Source organism: Bombus pascuorum, chromosome 1 (assembly GCF_905332965.1).
Source record: "Bombus pascuorum chromosome 1, iyBomPasc1.1, whole genome shotgun sequence".
NCBI lineage: Eukaryota > Metazoa > Arthropoda > Insecta > Hymenoptera > Apidae > Bombus > Bombus pascuorum.
In genome coordinates, this window is record NC_083488.1 from 34,956,527 (window position 1) to 34,982,777 (window position 26,251).

General features: G+C 35.4%; 2 protein-coding genes, 1 long non-coding RNA gene and 1 pseudogene across 4 annotated transcripts in view; 2 read left to right on the plus strand and 2 right to left on the minus strand.

Annotated features, from left to right (window-relative positions):
• Positions 1–464: 464 nt before the first annotated feature.
• Positions 465–3,050, minus strand: LOC132912405 (mitochondrial outer membrane protein SLC25A46-like). Of its 2 annotated transcripts, XM_060969790.1 has the most exons (6): positions 2,916–3,050; positions 2,289–2,677; positions 1,884–2,166; positions 1,634–1,690; positions 1,282–1,558; positions 465–1,176 (listed from the first exon to the last, which is right to left on the minus strand). In XM_060969790.1, the coding sequence occupies exons 2-6, from the start codon at positions 2,455–2,457 to the stop codon at positions 748–750; spliced, it is 1,215 nt and encodes a 404-aa protein (XP_060825773.1). In that variant the 5' UTR covers positions 2,458–2,677; positions 2,916–3,050; the 3' UTR covers positions 465–747. The 2 variants fall into 2 exon arrangements, with proteins under 2 accessions (XP_060825773.1, XP_060825783.1); XM_060969800.1 differs by lacking the exon at positions 2,916–3,050 and having other exon boundaries at positions 2,289–2,690.
• On the plus strand, positions 3,026–6,720 carry LOC132912502 (asparagine--tRNA ligase, cytoplasmic-like; annotated as a pseudogene).
• LOC132912163 (dmX-like protein 2) lies at positions 5,968–25,792 on the minus strand. Its single transcript, XM_060969345.1, has 40 exons — positions 25,524–25,792; positions 24,799–24,996; positions 24,553–24,706; positions 23,721–23,933; positions 23,496–23,631; positions 23,211–23,408; positions 22,950–23,131; positions 22,626–22,838; positions 22,385–22,538; positions 21,910–22,274; positions 21,456–21,748; positions 21,157–21,366; positions 20,763–21,053; positions 20,531–20,677; positions 20,170–20,428; positions 19,862–20,103; positions 19,494–19,710; positions 19,028–19,390; positions 16,658–18,925; positions 16,201–16,515; positions 16,005–16,106; positions 15,751–15,921; positions 15,280–15,513; positions 15,047–15,187; positions 14,721–14,953; positions 14,464–14,645; positions 13,957–14,323; positions 13,420–13,656; positions 13,032–13,284; positions 12,677–12,881; positions 12,320–12,590; positions 12,054–12,227; positions 11,876–11,974; positions 10,340–10,426; positions 8,357–8,417; positions 7,990–8,198; positions 7,661–7,805; positions 7,375–7,592; positions 7,215–7,298; positions 5,968–7,137 (listed from the first exon to the last, which is right to left on the minus strand). The coding sequence occupies exons 1-40, from the start codon at positions 25,608–25,610 to the stop codon at positions 7,021–7,023; spliced, it is 10,095 nt and encodes a 3,364-aa protein (XP_060825328.1). The 5' UTR covers positions 25,611–25,792; the 3' UTR covers positions 5,968–7,020.
• The window catches only part of LOC132912516 (uncharacterized), a 74,243-nt gene continuing 56,188 nt past the window's right edge, over positions 8,197–26,251 (plus strand). Inside the window, exons 1-2 of the long non-coding RNA XR_009659221.1 lie at positions 8,197–8,611; positions 10,211–10,903. This is a non-coding gene — a long non-coding RNA (uncharacterized LOC132912516). The remainder of the gene's footprint in view (positions 8,612–10,210; positions 10,904–26,251) is intronic.

Genomic DNA, 26,251 nt, shown 5'->3' on the forward strand with positions numbered 1-26,251 from the left:
GAGATTGGATAAAATGGTAAAGAAATTAAGATTTCTGAAACTGTATGCACTTTCTGAAGATTTAGAATTATTAAGCATTACTTAGCGATAGATATATATTCTCGTCGATTGTTTCATTTTATTTTACTTACATGAAAACTAGGTGTAAATGAAAGGCTGTGTAATATATGATGCAAGTTAAAAAAGAATTGTACACATATAAAGTTGTAAACAAATGTTGAAAGTAAATGATGTGTGATATTAGTTTTCAGAGTATCGATACACTTATTTTTCCACTGTTAAGAGCTAAAAATAATAACGAATTGGTACAATATTTCCCATAGCTAGCATAGTTTCATAACTTGCATCTTTACAGTGTTTTCAATATTTATAACGTAAGTATTTTATGTGAAATGAATCATTCTAAAAAGTTCGTGAAATAAATATACTTTTTGCATGTATACGTCTATGAAATATCACAATAATGCAATTCTAAAATTCTTTTATTCCTCGTTGATATATATATATTTAAGTATCATAAATTACATGTACACAATGGTTTGGAAATTTTATTCGCTTGATTATTCCACAATGAATCAAAAGATATTAAAATGTTCAAAATTACTGAAAGCATTAAATTATTGATCTAATTTGGCAATAACAAAAGAAGAGAATAACCAATGCACTACAGTGTAGTAATTTCATGCCTATGCAGTATAGTACAGTCTATATAATAACACAAAAGGTAATACTAAAGTTGATGCTGTTTCATATGTCGTTGGAGTACCAATGTGGAGAGGGCTCTCGTGTATTGATGGGCTCTCGTGATTTTGGTTTCGGTCTTAGTACTGTTCGTAATTCTGTGAAAGCCCATTTAATTACCCGCACTATTATAACATTTACTGTAAATTCTACGATAAGAGCACCAAATCCTTTATATAGACCAAGGGGTCCCTCGGTAGATATAATCGTACTGTAACAGTCGCTTGCACTGCTATATCCTGTCAATAGCGGTGTCACGCTACGACCTGTATCCAAGTTGTCGATGATGGTTCGCGTACCTTGAAGATGAAGTCTATGAATCACCGTTTCCCAAGGATAAAACAATGCTTCTGCAAGGAACGTAGAAACTAATGACGACTGTAACTCTATATCTTGTGTAACAGTCTCTGACAGCAAGTCTCTGCTATATGCACCCTTGACAAGACATACAAATAACATTCAGTGCATACAATTTAACGAATTCGATACTTACTTCAAAGTAAATATTTTCTTAAATCATTATCAATATATAAGACTCACTCTTAACTCTTGAGACTGCTTTTGTCTAATATGCATAATACGACTAGTAACTCCTTGAACGGCCAGAGTGAAAAGATATTTAGATACTCCGTAAGCAATTGTTGGCGGTAGAAGAGAATAAATGGGAATTAGTCTGCCTTTGTTGCTCACTTCAACTAAACGAATCGCACCATCTCGAAAAACATCCAATATGCCAGGGCTTTCAGATGCAATTTCAGATTGTACCGTCTCTACTAATGATGCAGAATAGAATGGTGCTACTAAACCTAAAGAAATACTATCATATTTTCTATTAATTTCGTGTTACAAACTTATACCAAAGAACATTTGACATATACTAATATATTATTACCATTTAAGTAAGATATGTTGTCCAAATGCTTTCAGTGAACTATTACATGTTATTTCTCTGAAATTAATAAATATTTCATTATCATTTATTATTATTATTATTATTATTATTATTATCATCATCATCATCATCATCATCATCATCATCAACATCATGTATTTAGTATTGTGAAAATAAAGAAGAAACTATCATTTATTGTCATTCGAAACTGAAAAATAAGCATTTATTGTATATATAAGGATCACCTTACTTTGGCCATGGTGTTATTTTAGAAATGAAATCTTCGATAGCTAACAACATCCCTTTTACAAGCAGCACCGATCCAATTCCCTTCCATAATGTATTTATTCCTTGAGTTTGATGGAGACGTATGACCACAGGTACCAAGGTAATTGGTATTATGTGATATTTGTTCAATCCAGGATTTACTTGACACTGCCGTCTTAGAACAATAAGGGGATGAACTAATAAGGTTTCTGTAATTAAGGTTGCTAATCCACAACTAGCTACCATGTATCTCTTTACGGTGAGATCTGAAATACAAAATATTATTCACCTTTAATTGTATCAATAGTTTCAGATTAAACAATAACAGAACTTTTGCCACATTTCAATAGATTTTACGCATAAATATTCTTATTTCAATAAAACTGACCTCCTTCGGAAGGTGGATTATCTTCGACTAGAGGATGCACAACAGGAACATCTAAAGGGCGAATAACCTCTTGTCCATGGTAAATATATGGGAAATTATTTTCAGTTTCCCAAGATTTAGGCACAGGTTTCCCACGATATACTCTTTCGTAACTTTCCAATCCCGCCATCGTTTAAGAGAGTAATCTTTTAAGCATTATTACTGTACATTAGTACAGAACTATATACATATATGTATAATTCGCTCAACTTGTCGCTTTCTTCGATTACAAAAAGACGTCCATCTGTATCTATATCACTTCCGCTTGAAAAGTTGAGAGTTGGGAGGTATGCAGATACATGTTGTGATGTATCCACTACTGTCATCATCGCGCAGCACAACGACGCAACCTACCATGACATAAAGAAACAAATATGATTGTCCAATCCAACCACAATCTAACTATATATATTCGCTCGCAAGCAGTCTAAACAACAATTAAAGGAAACACACGATAATGTAGATAGAACCACAAATGAGTAAACCTAAAGATTTTTACTAATTATTATAAAATATACGTTGCATTAGGTACTGATATAGGTTGCATCAGGTACAGATAGGTCAAACCCGTAGAGCTTCAATATTTACACAACACATTTATTCTTATTAGTTCTACCGTAATTGAACTAACACTTATTGGAAATTTCAAATATATAATTGCCATAAATCTTCTACTTTTCATAAATTAAAACGCAGTTATAATATGATTAACAAATTGGAAACGAATATAATAAGATAGATTAGCTGAGAGTAGGTAAAGCACAAAGGAGAAATTATTATCAAAGAGTATCATGTCGGCGATGGAGTCTTCTGAATCTTTATTAGGTAGAATAAAACACTTTAATAAAATTAAAATCATATACATATATTATTCTCCTATAAAAGAATAATGGAGTTTTACATTTTTTTTTTCAGATCCAGTTTACATTTCTGAGAAATACGGCAATGACGAGATAGACGACGGTTCTGAGTCCAATTCTTTTAAGACGATTTTAAGAGCAATGCGTTATGTAGAAAGGGAATCGTTTCCACCAATTTATCAAGATTCTCACGAGGATGGAAAAAAATTTGAGATAATATTAAAATCGCAATTTAAAAAAGCACAAAAAATTTGTACAAGAAAAGAATATAAGAATGAAAACAAGCAAAAGAAGTTATTAGAGGATGAAGAAAAAAGATTGAAAAACTTGGAAGAAGCTAAAACAATTGTAATTCAAGAAGCTAGTACTCTGTCACCTGCAATTTATGTAAAAATTCGAGACAGTATCAATCATCGGGACAGACGAGTAAAACTTTTCGGTACATAGGCTTAGACAGCAAGGTATAATATATATTTGTGAGCTGAACTTTAAATTATATATTTAATTTGTATCTATTAATTTAACATTATTATTTTACATTCTTTCTTTTTTCTAGGAAGATCACTTATGTTTGTCACATTGAGAGATGGAATAGGCTTCCTACATTGTGTACTTACCAATATTTTATGCCAAACGTACAATGCATCGACCTTGTCCACAGAATCTTCCATTGAAGTATTCGGAACGCTCAACATTGTACCAGATGGAAAAAATGTACGATATCGGATGTAATTTCAACAATAGCTTTTCAAATTTCTATATTTCTTGCCCTTTTTAGACTCCGAATGGACATGAATTACATGTTGATTATTGGAGATTAATAGGAACATCTCCTCCTGGCGGTGCAGATTCTATTTTAAACGAAGAAGCTCTTCCTGATGTGCAGTTAGGTAATAGACATATTATGATGATCCTTGGTGAAAATGTAAGATAATTGGTATAATAAGTTATATATTAAGAATACAACTATAGAAAATTAATAAAATTTAATAATGTCAGTTTCCATTTGATCAAATAAATCACAGCGAGTAATTCGTATATTTTAGACGTCTCGCGTATTACTTGTGAGATTGATGTGTGTATTGATGCAGGCATTTAGAGATCATTTCAACGAAAACGGTTATAACGACATTAGTGCAAACTCATGTAGACGGTGGTTCAATATTATTCAGGCTAGATTATTTTGGGTAAGCATATCGCTTATTTGAATTTGTGCTTGTTGATTAATTCTATCCTGTATTGTATTCTTAATCTAATTCCATTATCATTTGGGAATGTAACTTTCCGTTTTAGAGAAGAAGAATTTTTGACTCAAAGTCCGCAGCTTTATTTGGAAACTTGCCTTTCAGCAATGGGTGACTTATGTTGTATGGCACAGTCCCATCGAGGAGAACAATCTCGGATCCGGAGACACCTTGCATTGTAAATATGCAGAATTCTGTTTCTGCTGTTTTTTATATTTTGAGCGCAGTCTAATTAAAATATACACTTGGATAAACAATTATAGTATAAATCGAATTCGTATAAAACATTTAACTTTCAGATATACACATGTGGAAGTGGAATATGCATTTATTACATTTGAAGAATTATTGAAACGAATAGAAGATATGATATGTGACGCTGTTGATCGTGTTCTTAAATTAAAGTTCAAATCAAAGTTATTTAGTCTGAGAGATGAATCCTGATTTTAAAATACCGCATAAACCATTCAAAAGGATGGATTACAAGGATGCGATCGAGTATTTTCGAATTAACAATATAACCAAAGATGATGGAACATTCTATGAGTTTAGCGAAGTACACCGAACAAAATTATCTGATTATTGTTTCGCTACAAAATTTGTATTCTTTGTATTATTAAAAAAAAGGAGGGAAAGAAGTAGTAATATTTTTCATCCATAGGATATTCCAGAAATGCCAGAGAGAAAAATAACCGATGTAATAAACGAACCGATAATGTTTTGTAGATTTCCTGCAGAAATCGAGTCATTTTATACGCAACGTTGCGCTAATGACAAACGTCTTACAGAATCGGTGGATATACTTTTACCGAATGTTGGTGAGATAGTTGGAGCTTCGATGCGTATTTGGGATTATGATGAACTGCCGGAAGGCTATTCTCATGCGAACATAGACACAAAACCATATTATTGGTATACCGATCAGGTGTAGGTATCATTGATTTGTAATGACATCATTTTATATCAATCTTCTTTCAGCGAAAATACGGAACTTGCTCTCATAGCGGATTTGGATTAGGTCTTGAAAGTTTTTTATGTTGGCTTTTGAATAGATATCATGTACGCGAAGCATGTCTTTTATCCATGGGTCTTGGAACGTTGTCAACCTTAGATTTCACGAGTATAATTATACTTATATGTGTGTGTGTGTGTGTGTATCTCGAGCTGAACGAATTCACAATTATTAGTAGGTAAATTATTGTGAGCTTCCAAAAATTCAATCAATTAATGAAAAATGAAAAGTCTCGATAGTCAGAAGTAAACCAAGATTCAAGCATTTATTTGTTACTTTATTTACCAATTTGTGATTTTATGTTTGAACACTTTTTCGCATTGAATGTCTATACGTATAGTTAATATCAAAGATACGAATAGTGAATCCTAATAAATAAATTAATAATTAAATTCCAATACGTAAATATCGAAAAGTTTCTCGATAGACAATCACGTATGTAAAATTTTTTACCTTCACGAGTGAAATCAAATACGTTACGATAAATACGTTAAAGAGCCAGGAACATCAGAAGGAAATACATATGTTTTTGATGAAATTATATTTCACAAATACTTTCGTTTCGACAACGCGTAACTTATAATACATACGCATAGGATAGTTATAAATAGGTTTTTAACATTCTTCTTTCACTTTTTCTTTTTTCCTTTACTTAGTCCCGTTAGATTTTTCTATTCTCTCCTTTCTTGAATACTTTATATCGTATATACAAATCATACGATGAATGTTAACTGTTAAATATTTCGCATATATTTTCATTATGTCAATTTACATACTTATAGAATAATACGCAATTTAATATTTTTGTTAAATATTATTTTTACACGAGAGAAACTTTCAAAAATGTATTTCGCCACATAGTAGGAAAATACGGAAACGATTGCGTGTTATGACAGAACGCGTCGAACATTAATCACACAATACCAAGTTGCGAATGTAGAAACAACATAATACATGTACGTTTTATACTTATTATGAACAATTTAATTAGGTTCACTTTTGATTGATTTTCCTAATATTTCATGCGTTTTTATACGATGGTATAGAAATATAGTATGTTCTATACCGAAACGATAATTAGTACGATATTCAAATGGCTGGAAAATGGAGAAAACAAAATGAAACATCATTTGGATATGCGCAAACGTGTTTGTTGGAGTTCGTGAGTAATGAAATAATGTATTGCAAACAAAAATACTTCATTCTACCTCCAATAAGCAAGCGACAGAGGATATAGCGAGATTTTAATAGTAAATAAATTGGAATATCAACGAAAATGCTCTCAACGACTACTTTATCCTTTTAAAGCTTCGAATATATATCCATGTTTATAATAGTTCGATAATTATAGTTTCTATTTTCTCTCCCTCTTTTTTTTTTATCCAAAGTTTACTATTTCAAGGCGCTCAGTCCTTCTTTAAACGACTAACTGCAAGAGGGATTGAAATAAGAAGTTAACAATATACGCTTCCACATATTCGATAATTACATACGTTTAGTTCACTAGTTTGTAACCGATTTATGGCTTATTGTTAAAATATTTTGCCAGTAGAACATCACTACGTTTTCGGACTACTTTAGTATAAAGTATGTACGACGCAATCGCGTTCTGGTAGCTGACGAACTTTCATAGATCCATCTGCGCCACATGAAAATAAACGGCCGGCAGAATCGACGTGTAATTGTGTTACACCCTGAAAGAAAATTGTCGACATTATAATTTATTTGTCAAAATGTAAGTAATTAACGTGAACAATGTCAATGAGCATACTTGTCCGATGTTTTTAAAGAAACTAGATCGTGGATGTTCTCCAGGAAAAGAGTAAAGCAGAGAATGGACAGTTAAACCCCATATCTGATCGAAAACAATTAATACAAATTATAATATATATATCGGTATTTATATTTTCGCATACTGCAAATAGTATTACCTTAATATCACCATCTCCTGCTCCACTCACGAAAAATTCTTCATGCGGATCAAGGGCTAAGCATTTGATAGCCGACTCGTGAGCCTGAAAGCGATGCCGTTGTTGCCGTTGTCGAACGTCAAATATGTTAATATCACCTTTCTTTCCACCGCTGATTAACAGCTGATGTTGGGGTGCAAGTATTAACGAGCTAGCTCCTTGTTCGTGACACGTGAAACCTAATAGAAACATAAAAAGGCAAACAGTTTTCACATACTCGTGCAAAAAAGACAAGAGTGAGACGCACCTTGAATGAGAGATTTATTCTGTGGAAGTAAAGTATCCCAAAGCGCAACATTACGTCCTTCAGAACCATGACCAGCGGTTGCTATTAAGCTGCACGCACCAAGGAAGACAAAATCGGCCGTCACCTTGCTATGGCACTGATAATTCTGTTAGAACAAATTATTCTTAATTAGTTGAAATTTATTCTTATAATTATATGGTCGCATTTGATTGTGCGCAAGATAGATATTTAGATAGATCGATAGATCGGTAGATAGATGGATAGATGGATAGATGAATAGATGGATAGATAGATAGATAGATAGATAGAGAGAGAGAGATCAGTCTTACAAAAAATGGTCGTGCAGTTCCTTCTCTGCAGGCTACTTGAAACAAACTTAGATGTCCGTCAGAATCCGCAACGCCGAACTTGTTCCCGTGTTGTGAGAAACGTACACGAGTCACTTTGGCAAAAGTGCCCGGTGGTCGAGGAGTCGCTACAGCCGTTTGATGCCCCCATTCCCAAAGGGATACCGAACCATCTTGAGACCCAGTCAAGTCTGTTTATTCGAATATCGACAAATGTCGGTCGATGAACAAGTCCAACAGCACCGGCAAAATATTTCATCGATTAGAGTTTCGTTCAAAATCGTCGTTGACATATCAAGTAACGCATTTCATTCGCAATTACTCGAAAGTAAATACATAGTATGCTTACATAATGGTAAAAGCGGATGCGAGGAAATTCTTCTTATGCCATCGATTTTATGCTTCAGGATCTGTATGAACAAAATATCGTTATGTAAATAGTGATCTTATAATTAGAGACAAAACAATGATTCACAAACAGTACGCACATGTACAAATATTTTTTAGGAAATAAAAGAAAAAGAAGTGGAAAATCTAACCTAACGTCTATAAACTTTGGCGCATATGTATCAGAATATGACAAAAGAAGATAATATAGAAAACAGTAAATGGGCGTTCAATACTAATACATATAGATGATATACTATAAAACTTATTAAATATTTTATATATATATTTTTTATATTTTTAGTTATATATATATATATACAATCAGCCTGGTTATACGTTTTATAACCGTATGCTATCAAGTTCTTTAATATCGTTCCTTTTTCCTTGCCAATTCGAAAGAAGTTAATACCTAAAATGAAACGATCGCTTTTTGGACAGTTTCGTATATGTATATACATATATACATCGAAGGCTCATCAAAAGAAGCGTATAAAATAACACACATTACGTGTTAAGATATATATATATACTTTCGCTTCTTCTGCTCATTTTTCTTATTTTATTCGATTCGGGCGATGTGTTTGTTTAAAAAGCGTTCGTTTAGTTCGATCCAACGAGGGTTGTATCTATTGGATCCACTAGGTTTCAAACGTTCTCTGGATTATTTAATTAATATATATCTCGCCGTTAAACGCGTAAAGATGAGCATATCCGAATAATTAGCAAGAACCCTTTGAAGAGCTCTAAAGGACGACGAAGGAACCAAAAGAATTGCGACAACCGCAAATTATAAAAGTGAAAGCTAGCGGACCCATGGTCTAGGATTCGGATGAAAATGCTTGATCTCTTGTTTAAAATGTGTAAAGAATCTGAAGGAAAGCACAATAACTTATTAAATACTACAGACGACATTCAAGACAATGGCAACCAAAGGGCACAAATTTTTCGCTCAGTTTTTTATATACGAAATAAATATTCATTAGGCATGCAGTGTTACGAAAGAAAAATTTGTGAATCGGAAAGTTTCATCGATCGGCTTTGCTCATTTACAGTTAATTCGCAATATTGTTTTGGTAACATATGAAAAGTACGTTAGTATCGAGATTGCCTTGGGAGAAGGAACATTCATTTTCTTAAAAATTCGCGAGGCGTCTCCGATAGACTGAAAAACCGAGGTCATGTATAACAGCTTAATGAACTATTTCATTCACTGTAAAATAATCTACTGTACTGTAAAATGATGATGATGATGATGATGATGATGATGATGATGATGATGATGATGACGACGATGATGATGATGATTTTGATGACGATGACATGGTAGTAGTGGTACTGGTGTTGATAGCGGTACTGATAGTGATAGTGATAGTGGTAGTGACGATTATAAAGATGATGCTAATAATGACAATAATGGCGATGAAAATGATAACAACGTAGGTAAAAATTTAACAGTCACGATAATAACGATAACAATACTAAAATGGCAGATTAATTTCCACTTACACGTATCGATATGCAGACGTATAATATTAAGTAAATTGTCTTGAACTTTATCGATTGGAAAAAGAAATCATAGTGACAAGTTAGATATGTATATACATATACAAATTTTTCAAGAAAATTATTGTTTCGTAAGATCGATACAAAAATTATGTTTAGTTTTATTAGGAAGGAAATGCTGAATACTTTATATATAGTTAGAGCTTTTACCTTGATTCTACGCGAGTAGCTATTGTTTATGAAACATAACGATTCGTAAAAACGATGGTAAATCCAATATAAATATTATAGGAATTTTCATAACGCTTAGGATATTACGAAGAAACAGAAAACTAGAGCAAAAAGGAAAACGAGAGTAAAGGAATTAGAATATAAAGTTGGCACTAGGGATAATAATAGGATATCATACAGGCTAGGATCTGTTAGAAGTTAATCTCACCGGTTGCAACAAGTGTTTGCTCCTATCGGCAACAAATTGACAGAAACGCAGGTCGTGGGAGCCAGGGAAAGCGGGCATCCCCTTCATCTGAGCGAACGAACGAGCCACCAGGTCAGTGACGTCAGTCAGACGTAAACCAAGTTAGACGTTAGGCAAGCATTGAACAAGGAACATTGTTTCTGTCACCAAATGTGCTACTTAGACGCGACCCAATGCGTCGGCTACATACTCGACATCAACACATTTACGGCTATCGACACTTCCCTCTTACGAATTTTTATTACTTTCCTCTGCTCGATTTCCATTCATTTCCGGCTATATCATATCTACTCTCGTCTCTACTTGTCGCTAATTCTTAAACGCCCTTGATTCTTAAACGAATTTGATATTCGTGCTTATTGCCTGTGATATATCGCAAGAAGTAAATCTCGAGATAGCCGTGCTCCAACCGCGTGTTTTTCAAGAAAGGTGATTTATAGTGCAATTTTGTTCACATATCATGCAACGATCAGTCCCTTTCAACCTTTTAAACAACAGGGGCCTATTATATTTTTTATACCTACGGTTATAACTTGAACTTATTTGGATCACGAATCTCGCTCGTCCAAAATTTCTGATCAAATTAATTGAATAATATTATGAACATTAATGATACCAAGCGTTAGAATTCGCTGTTTACTTATGTAAACTTACGAACGCGATAAATACGATGGTGTATAATGTCTGTCGTTACTAGTATCGACATACAAGATCTCATAAGCAAACGATTAGATCCAAACATTCGAACGGTAAATACATACATATATATATGTTCGTAAGTAGTGCGTGTCAAACACATTCATAGATACGGTTTTTACTCGTCAAATACAAATTTTACTTTATTTTATCAACACAAAGAGAAAACAAACATCAAGGAAAATATATCAGGCTGATTTTCTGTTTGAATCCGGAAATACACTTTCTTATACAGGTTTTAAATGTCGAAGATATACGCAGTTCGTTGGCAATTTCAATTTTTCGAAAATAGAAGAAAAATTGCGTATAAAATTGTACATTTGGCTGGAAATTCGAATTTTTCATTTATTAATCGACAAAATGCTCTTGAATAGAAATCCTAAGTAAAAACAAAAACAAGAATGGAAACGGAAACAAAAACGAAATGAAGATATTTATAGAAAATAAAAGCAACGAAATTATAAGTTCGATTTTCTCAATTTCTTTCGTAATGCCATTTATCGCTCAATCTTTCATTAACCCAAACATTCCTGAAGCGATGAAACGTTACAAAAATACAGGCTTGTCACTTCCTTTCTCTTCCTTTCTTCCTTTTACTTCGACGAAACATACGAATATATACACATGGAAAACAGAAACATCGGATAGTAGATCAGAAACATCTGGGTTAAGTCCAAGTAGGAATACAACACACGTAAAGGTGTAAACGTTTTATAAGGCAAACATACGACTGTACAATGCTGGATATATAAATATACGAATTATCTGTCTGTCATAATTGTGATCTTGGGGGAAACTTACCACGCTAGCTCCTCTTCCGCTTTGACTCGCGATACCCGACTGAGGTTGAGGATTATTTGTCTGCGGACTTTGAGCCAGTAACGGTCTATCCGCTGCTGTCTGCAAACGAAAAATCGAAAGGTATATACGTATATGCGGGCATTATCGACGAGAAAATATATTACTATAAACTATTTACTTGAATAACTAAGAAACTAGTTGGTTGCACCGGTTCCGGTTCTGGCTGTTTGTTTAAATTTATGATGTCAAATTCACATTCGTCTTCTAACCAGGATGGGAGTTCGAGTAATAGCGATATATTCATTTCTTGTACTTCTCGGGGAGTTGCCAAGGCCATTAAACCTGGATTCACCTGGATCGTTAACGCTGTGTATCAGCAACTCTTGTCTTACCCAAAATCACGTCGCTTTTTAAATGTAACTTTTAAAAATAGACCGATCGAACCTGATTGAGGCAAAAGGCACTAATGCTATCTTGTTCCTTGTGAATAATTCGGACTGGTTCGGGCAAACTCGTAGTGCCGCTATCGCTACCTTTGTCATCCGCGGTTGACCCACGATTCAAATTATCGATCGTAGTTTGATTGCTCTCCAAAATCGACGACAGAGATCTACGTTTGCCGAATACGGCCCGGATAAATATGTCTTGTACCAACTCTTGTCGAACTAAATAGGACCACAATCGATTAGCGGGAGCCGCTGATGCCAAACGCGTACTAAAAATATAAAAAATAAAACATCCATAAATTGTTACATCAGAGAATTACAACTATTGCTTTTGCTATTGAATCTGCGATCTTACTTGAAAGGGGTATTGCTTTTTTCAAGTAAAGATCGATATTTATGAATCGCTGGCTTTCCCGGTGTAGGTGCCGGATCTGGTGTACAACCAGGTATGTAATTAATCGGTGGTGGTCCTCTATTGTCTAACTCATCGCGCAATGTTTCTTGCCATTGTGCCACAACAGCTAACGTTCCATGAATCAGAGGACTATTCACAGGTAATTCTGTATATATATATATATGCGAATAAGGCAAAAAATTATATTATTCTTTAGTTTCAGAATGACAGAGTAAACTAGATTGTCAAATTCTCGATATTCTCTATCAAGTAACAAGAAGAAGAAGAAGAAAAAAAAAAAAGAGAAAAAAAATACCTTGCATCTCTATGCCAGCAACATTCAAAAACTCTTGGAGTTGCTGCTGTAATATCTTGACTATGGCTAATCGCATAACACTCCAACTATACGAATTTGGATTCGTATGTTCCGTATTGTCCTTTGGTTTGCTCTTTGGTTTCGAATTGGTATCGAATATATCTTCCTCGTCCTCGGACGAGTTTAAATCCGACACTGCCGAATCGGATGAATCATAGTCGATTTCATCCGCATACTCGCTATCTATCTGTGGCTGTATCAAATAGAGGAAACAACTTTTATTCTTATAATTATCAGATTATATAAAATTAGCAAAATCACATATACGTAGAACGCAACTAGCTACTGATACGCGTTAGGATATTCGCGGTCGATTAACTCGACTAACCTTCATTAAAAAGTACGATATCATGCTCATTTGAGGTGAAACAAATTGTTCTCTATATGTAGGTTTGTCTTCTTTCATATTTGGCTGTTGACCTGTAAATTGACCCAACAATTTCATGTTCAATTTTACACGTTGTTTAGTCAATGAGGTCATGGTATTCCATACGGTTCCTGCGGTACTTTGAGCTTCGTTCGAACCACTATCACCTCTTTCTATCGCTCTTCCTGCCCCACTCGCCTGAACAGAGATTAGACGTATGTATATATATATATGACAATGATATGGTTTACAATCGGTAGCACTTAAAACCGTATAATTTACGCGTTTCAGTTGTTTGCATCTCTACTCTTTTCTTTCCTTTCCTTTTTAGAAAACTCGAAGCCTACACTGAATCGTAGAAAGCTATATATAAAGACGCGTGGTTCATTTCTTTGCTTGATATGTAGCAAAGATATAATAAGAATTTTACGAGTACTTGGTACATCGGAAAAGTATGCAACGAAATAAGGCAAAAATAAAGTAAAAACAAAGTTATACCTGGCTACTTGTACTTGCGACACGTAGCAATTTCTTGACTCCACCTCCAAACAAACAGGACCAGGTGTTGTTACCAAAGTGTTGACCTACGAGCCTATAAAGAATATGACTGTCGCAACTCCACAGTGCATAAACGAACAAACTCATGTAAGTTGCTACAAATGCTTCGCAAAGGAGAATATTCAATTTTGGTGTATCTTCGTCCTTCTCCCGGGCCAATAATGCACGCAAGTTAGTCACACCTGGCCATTTAGATGGCGAAGTGGTAATGCACACACCATCGTCCGTCGAATATCTTCGATGATGGCGATTTGATGCTACCAAGTGCCCGCCGGAGAACGTTTCTATCTCTGCAAATGCTGGAAAACTGTACAAAAAAAAAAAAAAAAAAAAAAAAAAAGAGGAAGAAGAAACAAAGGAAAAACGAAAAGAGAGACAAAAAATGATTTACGATAAACCATCATTTTAAAATTTTACTAAGGATTTTCATAACGTAATTGTATTTACCTGTCCGGTTGTTGATGTTTCGTAACAAAAGTGTCGGAATCGCAAAGTGATTGATAAATACAAGCACTTAACGCCACCGCTAAATCCCTCATTATAAATACCTCGCAATAATGCGTGTTTCTCGTAGGCATTGGTGGATTACGTAATTCCACCAACGTCTGCAACATATCGTGAGCTAGGGACTAAAAGGACAGGTGTAACGTTACACTTAGAAAATTCCGTATTTTCGTTTAATCGTTTAATAATATTATACGAACTTGCAAGTGCCTGACCGGATCTGCCACGACAGTTTTGTTACATGCTACGCTAGCGCTCAAAAGAGGAAGCGTGGTTGGAAACGGAAGAGGACTAAGTAACTGTTGTTGCGTCTTTTCTTGTTGTAATTCTTGTAATAAAAGGACAAGTTCCATTCTTACAGATGCTAAACCACCACCAGACGCTCCATGCAAAGAACAGTAGGATAACAATGTTCGTAATAACGTTTCGTTCGCTGTAAATATATATTTATCGCAAATATTATCGAACAACTATATGTATGCATGTATTATATTTAAACGCTGACTGACACTGGTCAACAGAATACCTTTTAACCATCTTTTTCTTCTAGCAGCTCGTTGTACCTTGGCTTCGAAATCCAATTTTTCGGCCATCAATATTTCATGCAACGTTGGCTGTTCACCAGGCTTACATGGTTGCACCACGTCATCCACCATACCACCTTCGTCTGAAAGCATAATCGTTTTGTCAGTTTAGAACAAGCAGGAACAAGTTGAACATCGTTCAATTAAAAACAAAATAACTAGTCTGTCCGCTTACATTCCGATACGTTGTTCGCATCTCCATCCGAACTAACGCTGTAATTGCAAAGCTGCCTGAGGGCATCTACCTCTCGCTCGAGCCATACGTATAGCTGGTATCGAAGTTGACCTCCGTCTACTTCGAAACCCGTTGCCAATGTTGACAATTCTTCCATTAAAATTTTTAAACATGCCACAAATTTTAATTGTTGCGCCATAATGTCTAATTGTCCTGACGGTTTTGTGATTTTCTCTAAAAATTTTATAGTACATACATATAGTCATCTATTATATTTCACCCGAGTTACTAGAATCTGTATTTAACCACTTTGAATCTAAATTCTGTTCTTTGTAAAAAGACTAAATTTTTTTACCTCTGGTAACTACTAATTCCAGATTACGCACACATACGCACACACGCACGCACGCACGCACACAAAAGGAAACGACTTATACGTGTCACGACTTATTAGAATTAGGTCTAATTTACCACTTTTCTCCGTTTCCTTCGAACCATCGGTGATCTCCTTTTTGTCTAACTTCATGCTTAAAGGTGGGCTGTCGGCGTCCTCATGTTCCGCTCCATCATCATCGTCATCCCAGTTTAACACTAATTCTTCCTCGGTTTGATGCGTCACAGGTCGAGACCAGTCTACAATGCCTAACACAAATAAGAACACGATAGAAACACTGCCATTTTTCATAGTTATCTGGGCGAATTATAGATAATTAATGAAATTCCACCTTCGATATTGTCAGTTTTCTTCAAATTGTCATCCCAACTAATAATCCCAGTGTCTATTTGAAAATCTTGTGTCCTTGACTTGCTTGGGCTATTTAAGAGACCTATGAAAACACACGACAAGGATAGATAATAGTGGTAAGAGAATTTGCAGGAGAACAACGATATTGTGAACACGTCGATTATGCAATTACGTACTGGGCGAGTCTTCGCAATTTGTCTCCATCACTTTATTAGGTAATTTAGAAAGAACTTCGAGAGCAAGAGCAGGACATCCAGCTTTAAAATGTGCGTGCGCTGTCGTGAAGTACAGTTGTCTCTCCAAAGGTGTAATGCTATCTTCCAAAGTTAACTGTTTGTCAGGTTGTGATTTTGTTTCCATACCGTAACTAAAGCCAGATATAACTACCGAATGACCTTTTTTCTTATCTTGAGCGGTAGATGCAATGTACTGTCTGATCAGCAATGGGTGTGTTCGAAGATAAACATAGAAATTAAAAACATTTGGATTTGCTGAAACAAAGAAGGAACAGTAACTTAGCCTATTGGAACTTTCTAAATTTCTTTGATCGTGAGTTCTAACCTCGATGGAATCGTTTCTTTGCCGATATTCAAACTGAATGAGAAAAAAGACAAAAATATATAGTTTCATTACCTGTTGTACCCTCCGGTTTATCAGATTCGTCGTTATATTGGGGGTGCAAAGTTCCAACGTTCGTCAACAACAAAGTATTGAGCGACCCTGCATAATCCTTAAGAATCCAAAGAGCCATACTGCGTAAGAATGGATCTGGGTGAGCTTTATTCATGTCTTGATTTTGCCCGTCCTTATCACAACCTAAAATTTCTTCATAGAGCAATCTTCTCAAGTTCGGGGAGGTAGTATCGTCATCGTAAAGTCTGGCAATGACCATCGCTAACTGTATATCGTTCAATTTGTTCAAACATACATCGATAGCGTCTTTCAGAGAGTTTGCTAACAAGAAGAACGCCGCAGCATGCTCGAATCTTTGTTTACCAAGTAGAGCAAACGCATTTTTCAAGGCAGCCTTTCTCCAACGATCTTCCGTAAAATTGTTCGCGAAAAAAGTTGTCATTCTCTCATCCCTCTTATTTCTAAACAATCCCCAAACGAGATTCTTCTTTTTCATAGCTAAATAATAAAGGGCAGCGTCGAGAGGATCCTGTTTCTGTTGATAAGCTGCTTTCGCAATCTTCTCGATACACCTTTTCAATATAGTGTTGCTTCTAATCCACCAACCTATACCCAGTTCCTTTAAAATGCTCCATTTTGGTTGTCCTTTCGCATAAGAAGGTATCAAACCTAGCAATTCTTCTTCGGATTCAGAATGAAACGCCCAAACAAGATTATTCGACGATATACCCTGCTTTTGAAACTGCGCTCTCTGTGCCAACGGAAGACAACGAATCAAGTAATTGTAATGCTTCATGGCCAATAAAAATCGGAGGCCACAATCGTCCAACGAATCGGTAGAAACGGTTTCTCCGTCGGGGATACCGGTCAAATTTTCTTTCGCAATAGCATTCTTCGCAGCATCTATTGCAAATCTTTCTGCAAAATCTGCATTGCAAGTTGAAACGGTATCGGCTAAAGCGAGCAAATGCATTTGATCGAGGCTCGATAAGCCAGGCAAATGAGTGTGTGTTAGTAATCGCGACAGTAATCTGCCTTGTCTTGGTCCAAAATGAGATATTCCTTGTCTTTCCGGGACCGACGAACGTCTATCTTTCTGCCGCGAACAATCGTAATCCTCTTCCAGCATGTCGTCTAAAGACTCATCCTCCTCCACATTGCTGTCGAACAATTCGTTGTAATCCTGTTTGTCCTCGGTTTTGTGTTGATGCGGTACGTTCGTTTCCTTGTCTGCGATCAATAAAGTCCAAAGTGGCAACGGAGATATCGATGTTATCTCCGCATAATCTAATGTAAGTTCTTCCGGTATTTGCGTGGTTGAACCTCTTGGTTCTAGAGGCGACGTTGTACCTACGTAACTAACCGACATTGTTCTAGAACGCGACCATCCACCACCGCCACGCTGTTTCACTAAATTCTCGTCGTCTGCCCTCAACGAACAAGAACTTCCTATGCATCGGACAAGATGCGCCAATATAGCCTTTACCCATCGAATTTTACCAGAATTTAGCAATTCCATTAGTTGTTTCGGATGATATTGAGGTAAAACGGGACAAGCGATTCTCGAGGCTTCGAACAAACCATAGTCGGGCATATAGTCGAAATTTAAATTCTCGTTTTGCATACCTCGTTTCTTTTTGGCATCGAGCATCGTTAAATTGATACTGCTGACTCGAGAAAGATGGGGCATAGAAGATACGTTCGCTAATCGCCTCTGCGATGTTTCGTGTGCTAATGTTCGCAAGTCTTCATCCCGCAAATTTCGGCTAGCTTGAAACTCGTCCGATTCTTGATGTTGTAAATTTGAATGAAAACAGTCTTTCTTTGGGTTCGGTTTCCACTGCGAGTAAACGTGCATCTCCGAATCCATGCCAACCACTAAGATACCGTCCCTTACCCAAGATATCTGCATCGGCAACGGAGGCAGACCATCCGCTGTAGTTAACTCGATTTTCCGTAATTTCATCCAACGAATTTCGTCAACGAATTGAGGCTGTGCCAACGACGAAGCTTTCCGCAATATTGGTCGGTTATTGCTTTGTGACTCTTTCATTGCTTTCATATTTGCTTGTGCAAGATCCGAACACACAGGCGTGAACAGCATAATTTTCGATCCAACAGCGACGGTCAAAATATGCGAACCATCTTCTTTCGACACCCAATCTAACTGAACTAAATGTTTCTGCGTAAGTGGACAAGTGTTACCATTTTCTATGATCGACTTTCGCAACGACTGAAGCGTGCTAAACGACGGAACAGCCAACAAGCCTATCACAATCATTAGAATAACATTAGAGTTAGATTTTTAGTCGTCAAAATTAGCGTTAAAACTGCCTGCTCAAAGTACAATCTTAATCGTAATGGTCTTACCTGCATTCGGTTTTGTATTCTCCCCGTTCTCTCCATTTCTCGGTGATCTCACATCTTCGTGACTAAGCGTTTGCAAAACTTGAGTAAGCCTGTGTTTCTTCTGCAAAAATTTGCTATCATAGAGATAGCTCAGGTCTAAATGTTGGTCCACCGGAATCCTCGGCAAGTGTATATTCTTCAAGTGTATCGTATCTTCTAGAATCCATTCGCTTCCACCAGTACTTTCGCATTCATATATAGCAACGCATAGATTTACGTATCTAGAGTCAGGATCGTTTTTAGTAGGACGCGTGAATGATTTTCCATATTTGTACGCACATGCAATACGCCCACTATACGCAGCACTTATATTTAACGGTTGCCCTAAAATATGAATAAATTACCTACCATTCTTTTCACAATGCACGATCTTATATGCGTCTTATTTTATTTTACTCTGATCTTAGCTTTTTGAATATCTACCCACCTGTAATGTCTATAGTCGATTCCTGATCTTTCCGTATCATCTCCCATTCGCACCATTCATAGTCTAATTTGCTATTCGATTGATTTTTCGTCACTTTACATTTCCAGAAACGTATTGTACTGTCGCTACATGCAGTTACAACGATGTACGGTGCGAAGCAAGCAGGATATATGGAAGAGCTGCTTAAATGTCCGGCGGCTGGTGCTGCATGTATTACCTACGTACGATTACAACAACGATATTATTTCTTTATATTCTTCGTTAATACTTTCAACTTTACAATGTGATATTAATTCGATTATTACGAACAAAAGAGAACATGAAGAAAAAAAAAAAAATAAAAGAGAATAAATAAACGTTATACGAACCTCGACTCCGTCTGGTAATGGTAATTCCTGAGTGCATACTTTTGTAGTTGTGATAAGAACGTGGCTGTTCTGAGGACGTCTTTGGAAAAACATATCCAATTCACCTTGACTATCACGTCGAGATTGACTTGCTCTGCGAGATCTTTTACCTTCTGGATGGTTATAACGTCCAGGTGTTCCATCTTCATCCTCATCTTGTACCAAATGAGAATCCGGAACATACATCATCGATTCTGATAATCCTGTGGGTGAATACCACATATAGAAGAAAGAAATAGAAAGAATAAAATAACTTGGAGAAATATTACCGGTAGTTTCAGGTTGAGAGGCTATTATCAAACGCCACATGTGTACCGTTGTACCTCGCTGCGTTCTTTCCAACACAACTATATAGAATGGTTCTTCGAAAATTGCAGATTGCTGTAAATCTACCATAGCGTCTAACGTAGACTCCATTAAGCCTAAATCGTTCATCGATGTATCTATGCCAGTTTGTTTCTCATCGTTTCGGTCTCCAGTAATTAATTGTTCTTGAAATACATGTAAGAATTGCGTATTCTGCCAGTCCTGAATTTATAACAAAATTTATGTCCATTAATTAATTTGATTTAAGAAAAATATCGATCGTTTCGACTTTATATCATTCTACAAGTTCTCTACAGCACTTACGTGCGTAGCATCAGCAATAGCGTCCAATTGTATTACGCAACCTGGCCTAGCCGTAGATTGTTGAGATACTATCTTTATCTTATCGTGAATCGAATGCCTCATACCATCGTCCGATGACATATCTGTCGAGAGACTTGCCATGGAATCCTGATACAAACACAAAGAACCGATGAATCAATCTGGCAACCATTTGCATATTATGTTTTCCTGAAATATATCAACAAATACTGACCATCATTCTACTTCGTCTTTCGCTAATCGATACTTCGGCTAGAAGTGTTCTGGCGTCGATAACAGCCTGATATACCCTTAAACATTCGCCATCGCTTGCGACAAAACATGCGCTTGGAGAATTTGATAAGTTACCTAAAGTAGTACTTGGTAATAAAGTTGGAATCCAAGCTACGTTACTGAACGCTGAAATTTCAGGAGAATTAATACGCGCTAGTTCGGAAACTCCACCGCTCTTCGATAAAGGCCCGACTGTGTCTACACGCCAGAGTATCAACTCGCTGCAGAACCCCTGAAAACATCAACGGAATCATCACTTGACCGTTATCAATCGAAATTCTAAAAATACAAATTCAATAGCAAAACAGCGCATCATCATTTTTACTTGTACTTACAGTAAGCGAGATATCTTTTGAGGTTGTTTTATTAGAGTTTGATCTATTACTAACGTTTTCGTTTGAGTCAGCATTCTGACATTGAGATCCGGATTCTGGTAAATTGTGATGCGATGTCGTCACTAATAAGGGCAATACCGGATGACAAGTAATATCGTTCACTCGAAATCGATGTCCTGAAGCTCTCGACGCGTGTCCAATACTTAATACCTGCCAAAGAATAACGCGTATAAAACTAACGCACAAGAAAAAAAAAAAAAAGAAAAAAGAGACGAAATTGATAGCTCATTGATTCATACTTGTGAGAATTTTGTCTTATCAGCAAATGTTAATTGCCATAAATTTAAAGTTCCATTCGAATGTTTCGATACCATTGAAACAATCGGACTTGGATGGGCCAACAAATCGTTGACCGTTTCTTGATTTGTTTTTCCATTTTCCAAGTGACCGTCCCTTTCCTTCGAGGCATTTTGATTTGGATCTGTAGAATTTTCAATATTTTTTAACAGTTCCTGGCCAGTTTTCGATGTTAATGTCGATTGTTCTTCATCCTGTTCGATCAAACTCGGTAATGGTGTTGCAATATCGGTAGCTGTAATGATAATAATCTGTCTAGCCATTTCCGTTTCTTACTAATCGTCAGTTTTACTGAATTTTACGTCAAATGTAAAAATATATAGAATACGTAAGAGAGAGAGAGAGAGAGAGAGAGAGAGAGAGAGAGAGAGAGAGAGAGAGAGAGAAAACGTTTACCTTCGTTCGATGGTTTTGTGGATGATTTTGCCACTTCTCGTATATTTAATAATGGACCGCCAGTATTATGTGAATACATTGATACACTATGACTCATTGTGGAAGCATCGCCAAGAGGAAATGCATTAGGTATTCGTGTAGAGAATGATATTTGTGCTTGTCGAAATGATCCTGGATGATATTCGTCCAACCATTCAATATGCCAAATTAAAAAGCTCCCATCTATCGGATGAATTGAAAAAAGTAAATCTGGATTATGATGCCAATCACGCAGTAACGTTTCTATTTTGGTATCCAAAGAATCCGGAGCATGATTTATTGACGATGTTACATCCGTTGCAATAGAATTAATGGATGTAGTATTACTGCGGGAAGAGAGAAGAATAAATTCGAAATACTATTCTCTTGCAAATAAACGATACTTGCCGAATATGATAGGCAAAATGTCTTTTGTTACCATTTAGAAATATTATACCTAAGACTTTGGTGAGAATGTGCGCTGTGTGGTAAGCTATGATGCGATGAAATTGTGTGTGTTGTGTGATGTTCATCACTACTATGATCTTCTTGACTCATTGATCGAACTGTACCTCCTGCCTTTTGTATTGGTTGTAATCTTACTCCCTTTTCTATGATAACATGTAATTAGTTGAATCACTTGTTAATATTATTATACACATATTATTTAAGTACACATATACACACACAAAACGTACTCGACAAACCTTCCTCTTCAGAATCATGATCTGTATGATCTATATCCTGTTGATGCAACCCTTCTTCCTTTTCTACTACTTTACGAGTCAGCTCTTGTAGAATACTTTCTGCTTGCATCGTAAAATGCATTTCTTTATTGTTTAGCCAGTGCAGAATAAAATTTGGTTCTCTTTCAGGATCTCCTGTGATTAAACTTGGTACTAATGGTATATCTGTGATAGACAAAACATGTCAGAAAATGTAGAAAGTATATATCCTCTATATGCATATATATACATACACTGCACTATAACATAATGTAATAAGATTATATGTAATCGTACCAGTTTCAGCATTAATACTGGCTGCTAAATGAAAATGCATTCCTGGATAATGACCTGTTCCCTGATAATTATTGTGAAAATCGTGAACCGAATATGTTGAAGGCAAAGTTGGTAAAGTTGGTGCTGTGGTATGACCTGCCTGATGTTGTTGTTTCGCGTGTCGACGAATATGGAAACAGGTTCTACAAAAAATTCGCGTACCATCTTGCGAATAAGCTATGAATGCATATACAGAAAAAGGAATTTGAGCATTTTACGCACTTCATGTGTTTAAGCCGCTGCATGAATCGATGTTTGTGCATGTTGTGATGTCGATGCTTGCCATGATGACCGTGTCTATCAGAACCTTCAAACTGACTCATATTTGCTAAACCTTCAACATCGGGTGGTATGGTTTCGGCCCACACCCGACAAATATTGTCTCTACAAGATGTAACAAGCATGTTGGAGACAGAACCCCTAGAAAAGAAAAAAGGAAAAGGAATGCTATTAATTTAACTGCAGCAATACAAATAGCAATATGTTACAAGATATTCTTTTACATACTTTGGCATATATTTGCTAGTCTTGCGCCAAGATAAATGTGTTACTGCACGAGGATGAGCAACATAGACAAAACTATAGCTATCACTACCCATAAATTGAGTAACACTCGCATGATCCATATTTCTTGTTGAAAACACTGAATAATTTTAAATATAGGTTTGTTAGAGCTTTTGTTGAATTAGTCGTTTACAGAATTAATTCTCATTACACGCATAAGAATCTTACATTGTTTATTCTCAAACCATATCTTCACTAATCTATCATTAAATCCTGTTGTCGCAAATAATGTACCATCTGGACTGAAACTCATGAGATGCACTGGTGTAGCTGTGCGACATTTCCAAACACAGTTCCATGCTCCTGGTTCATTTCCGCTACTTGAATCACCAGGTGCTGGACTTTCAGCGTCTCCACCAATCGAAAAAGTAACCGTACCAGCTGAAAAAAAATTGAACTTTCTTATATATTCTCTACTATATTCTCATATGAGAATATATATATATTCTATTCTAAATTCCATCAGAATTGTTCTCGTAATAAAACATCCTGCATAGGAGACAGAATATTATGTATAGACCTTTTCCTATATCAATAACACATATATTAAAGCATCAAGGCATAGGAGCAACAAACTATAGCTTAGAGCGCATTACGTTTAGAGTGACAAAAGTCAATGTTTTCTAATTACTGCGTGTAAAAGAAAAAAATTATTGGTTCTAATACTTTTAGAATATGTATTTAGTATTGAATAGCATTTGTTATGTAATTATTTCTGGCAAATAAACTTATTAAAGTCAAATTCAAATATTATTATCGTTCTTCGCATTCACATGTACTCTTTCAAAGTAACAAAACTCACAGTTTTGAAGAACATTTGAAGTATTTTGTTCACGTCCAGTTTCACCTTCCCGAGTTCGTAACGTATTTATCTTCACCACTATACACAGTTTTATTATTGCGACAAGACACAAGATTAATATCGTGTGCATTTAAGTAGATGAAATTAGAAGGGATACCATTACATATAAATTAAACAAGAATAATGAGAAAAGCTTACTATGTTCTTCCTGAAACGGGGTTATATTTTGATGCCATAATTGTAAAAGTTCTCCTCCAGTTAATAATCTTGTTCCTTCCAAATTCCATGATAGAGAACTAATATTTGATTCAGTTGTCAGACTACCAGTTTGAACCCATCGGTATTCTAATTGCTATATATTATAGAAAACGATTATTACATAGCGTATTAAAATATATAAGCATAATTGCCAAGGATAGATATTGGAATAGAAAAGGTACATACGTGAGAACATGTACTGTGAATAAGTGGAGTAGGCTCAAAAATGCAAACTTGATTTTCATAGGCGGCAGCTATTTTCCCAGTGTCGGTGCTGCAATCCAAGCAACTGATTCTTATGTAGTTATGTACTGCCCCCGGTATTATTTGAACTCGTTCGAAATTACTGGCAAGAATTACTATGTTACAACCTGCTGCATATGCCTGTAATAGATGAATTTATTTTGCACTACTATGCTATCAAGAAAACTTTTTAAAAATTAAATAATAATGATGATTATAACAAACGATATGAAATCATCTTTGCAAATACGGATGAAACAAATACCAACACACTTGATTTTATATAAAAATAGTAAAAATCAATAACTATGTACTCGTTACCAATTAAAAACTAAAGCTATGTAATATGTTAATAATAATTGATTCGAATAGTAGTATATAAAATACATATCAAATTAATCACATAAAGTTGGAAGTTTGAAAATGTTTCATGGATGGATTTTTTAACGAGTACGAAATATTTCGGACGATTTGAATGTACAACATAGTAATTGCATATGTATGCATATTAATATATATATATATATATATATATATATATATATATAAAATATATATATTATACATATGTATATATATATGTAATAGGTATAATAGGTACATATAGGTATAATTCTAGAATCGCAAACAATTGTGAAAAGAGCTGATCAACAAGGTGAATCACTTACAGTAAAAGAAATCCCTTCGACAGAACCTACAGCGTAGCACCGATCGCCTGCATTGCAAGCTCCACTTAATATTTGATGACAATTCATTTTTTTTATCAAATATTATATCATCCTTTGTTATATTGAGTTTCCAGTTGGATACGGTAAATTTCTTAACTGTGGCTAACAATCATCGACAATCTTTTCTAAGCTACAACGTCGAAACGCTATCAGAAAGTGACATCACACGACAGCACCTTCCTCGACTGGTAGCCATCTTTAAATGGATTTTCTCGATAGGATATACATAGTACATACATACTATCAGCTACTTCTGCCATCTAAACCTAAACATTCTGAACCATTTAAACTACTGACTATTAATATGAGAATTCAAAATGTTTAATCCTTTATATGTATATGTGTGGCGATATAGGCACACAAATTTTGTGTGAGCTTTATTTGAACATATTTGATCGAACTCGAAGAAATTTCCTATAATATATGCAGCAATATACAGCAAATGCGCTATTCACGATTATTTGGATATTTATTTAGGTTTTATATTCGTTAATACAATATGTCATAAAATCGAAGGATCAGCAAATTTTGACTGGAAAATAAAGATTTATTTGATATTTGGACTACTGTAACTTGGCGAAAGAAAGTCGTGCAATGAGTTCCTTTTTTCCTTTTCAAATTTCGCAAGTTCAAACAAAACTACGGAATTAAAAATATCTTTTTCAGAA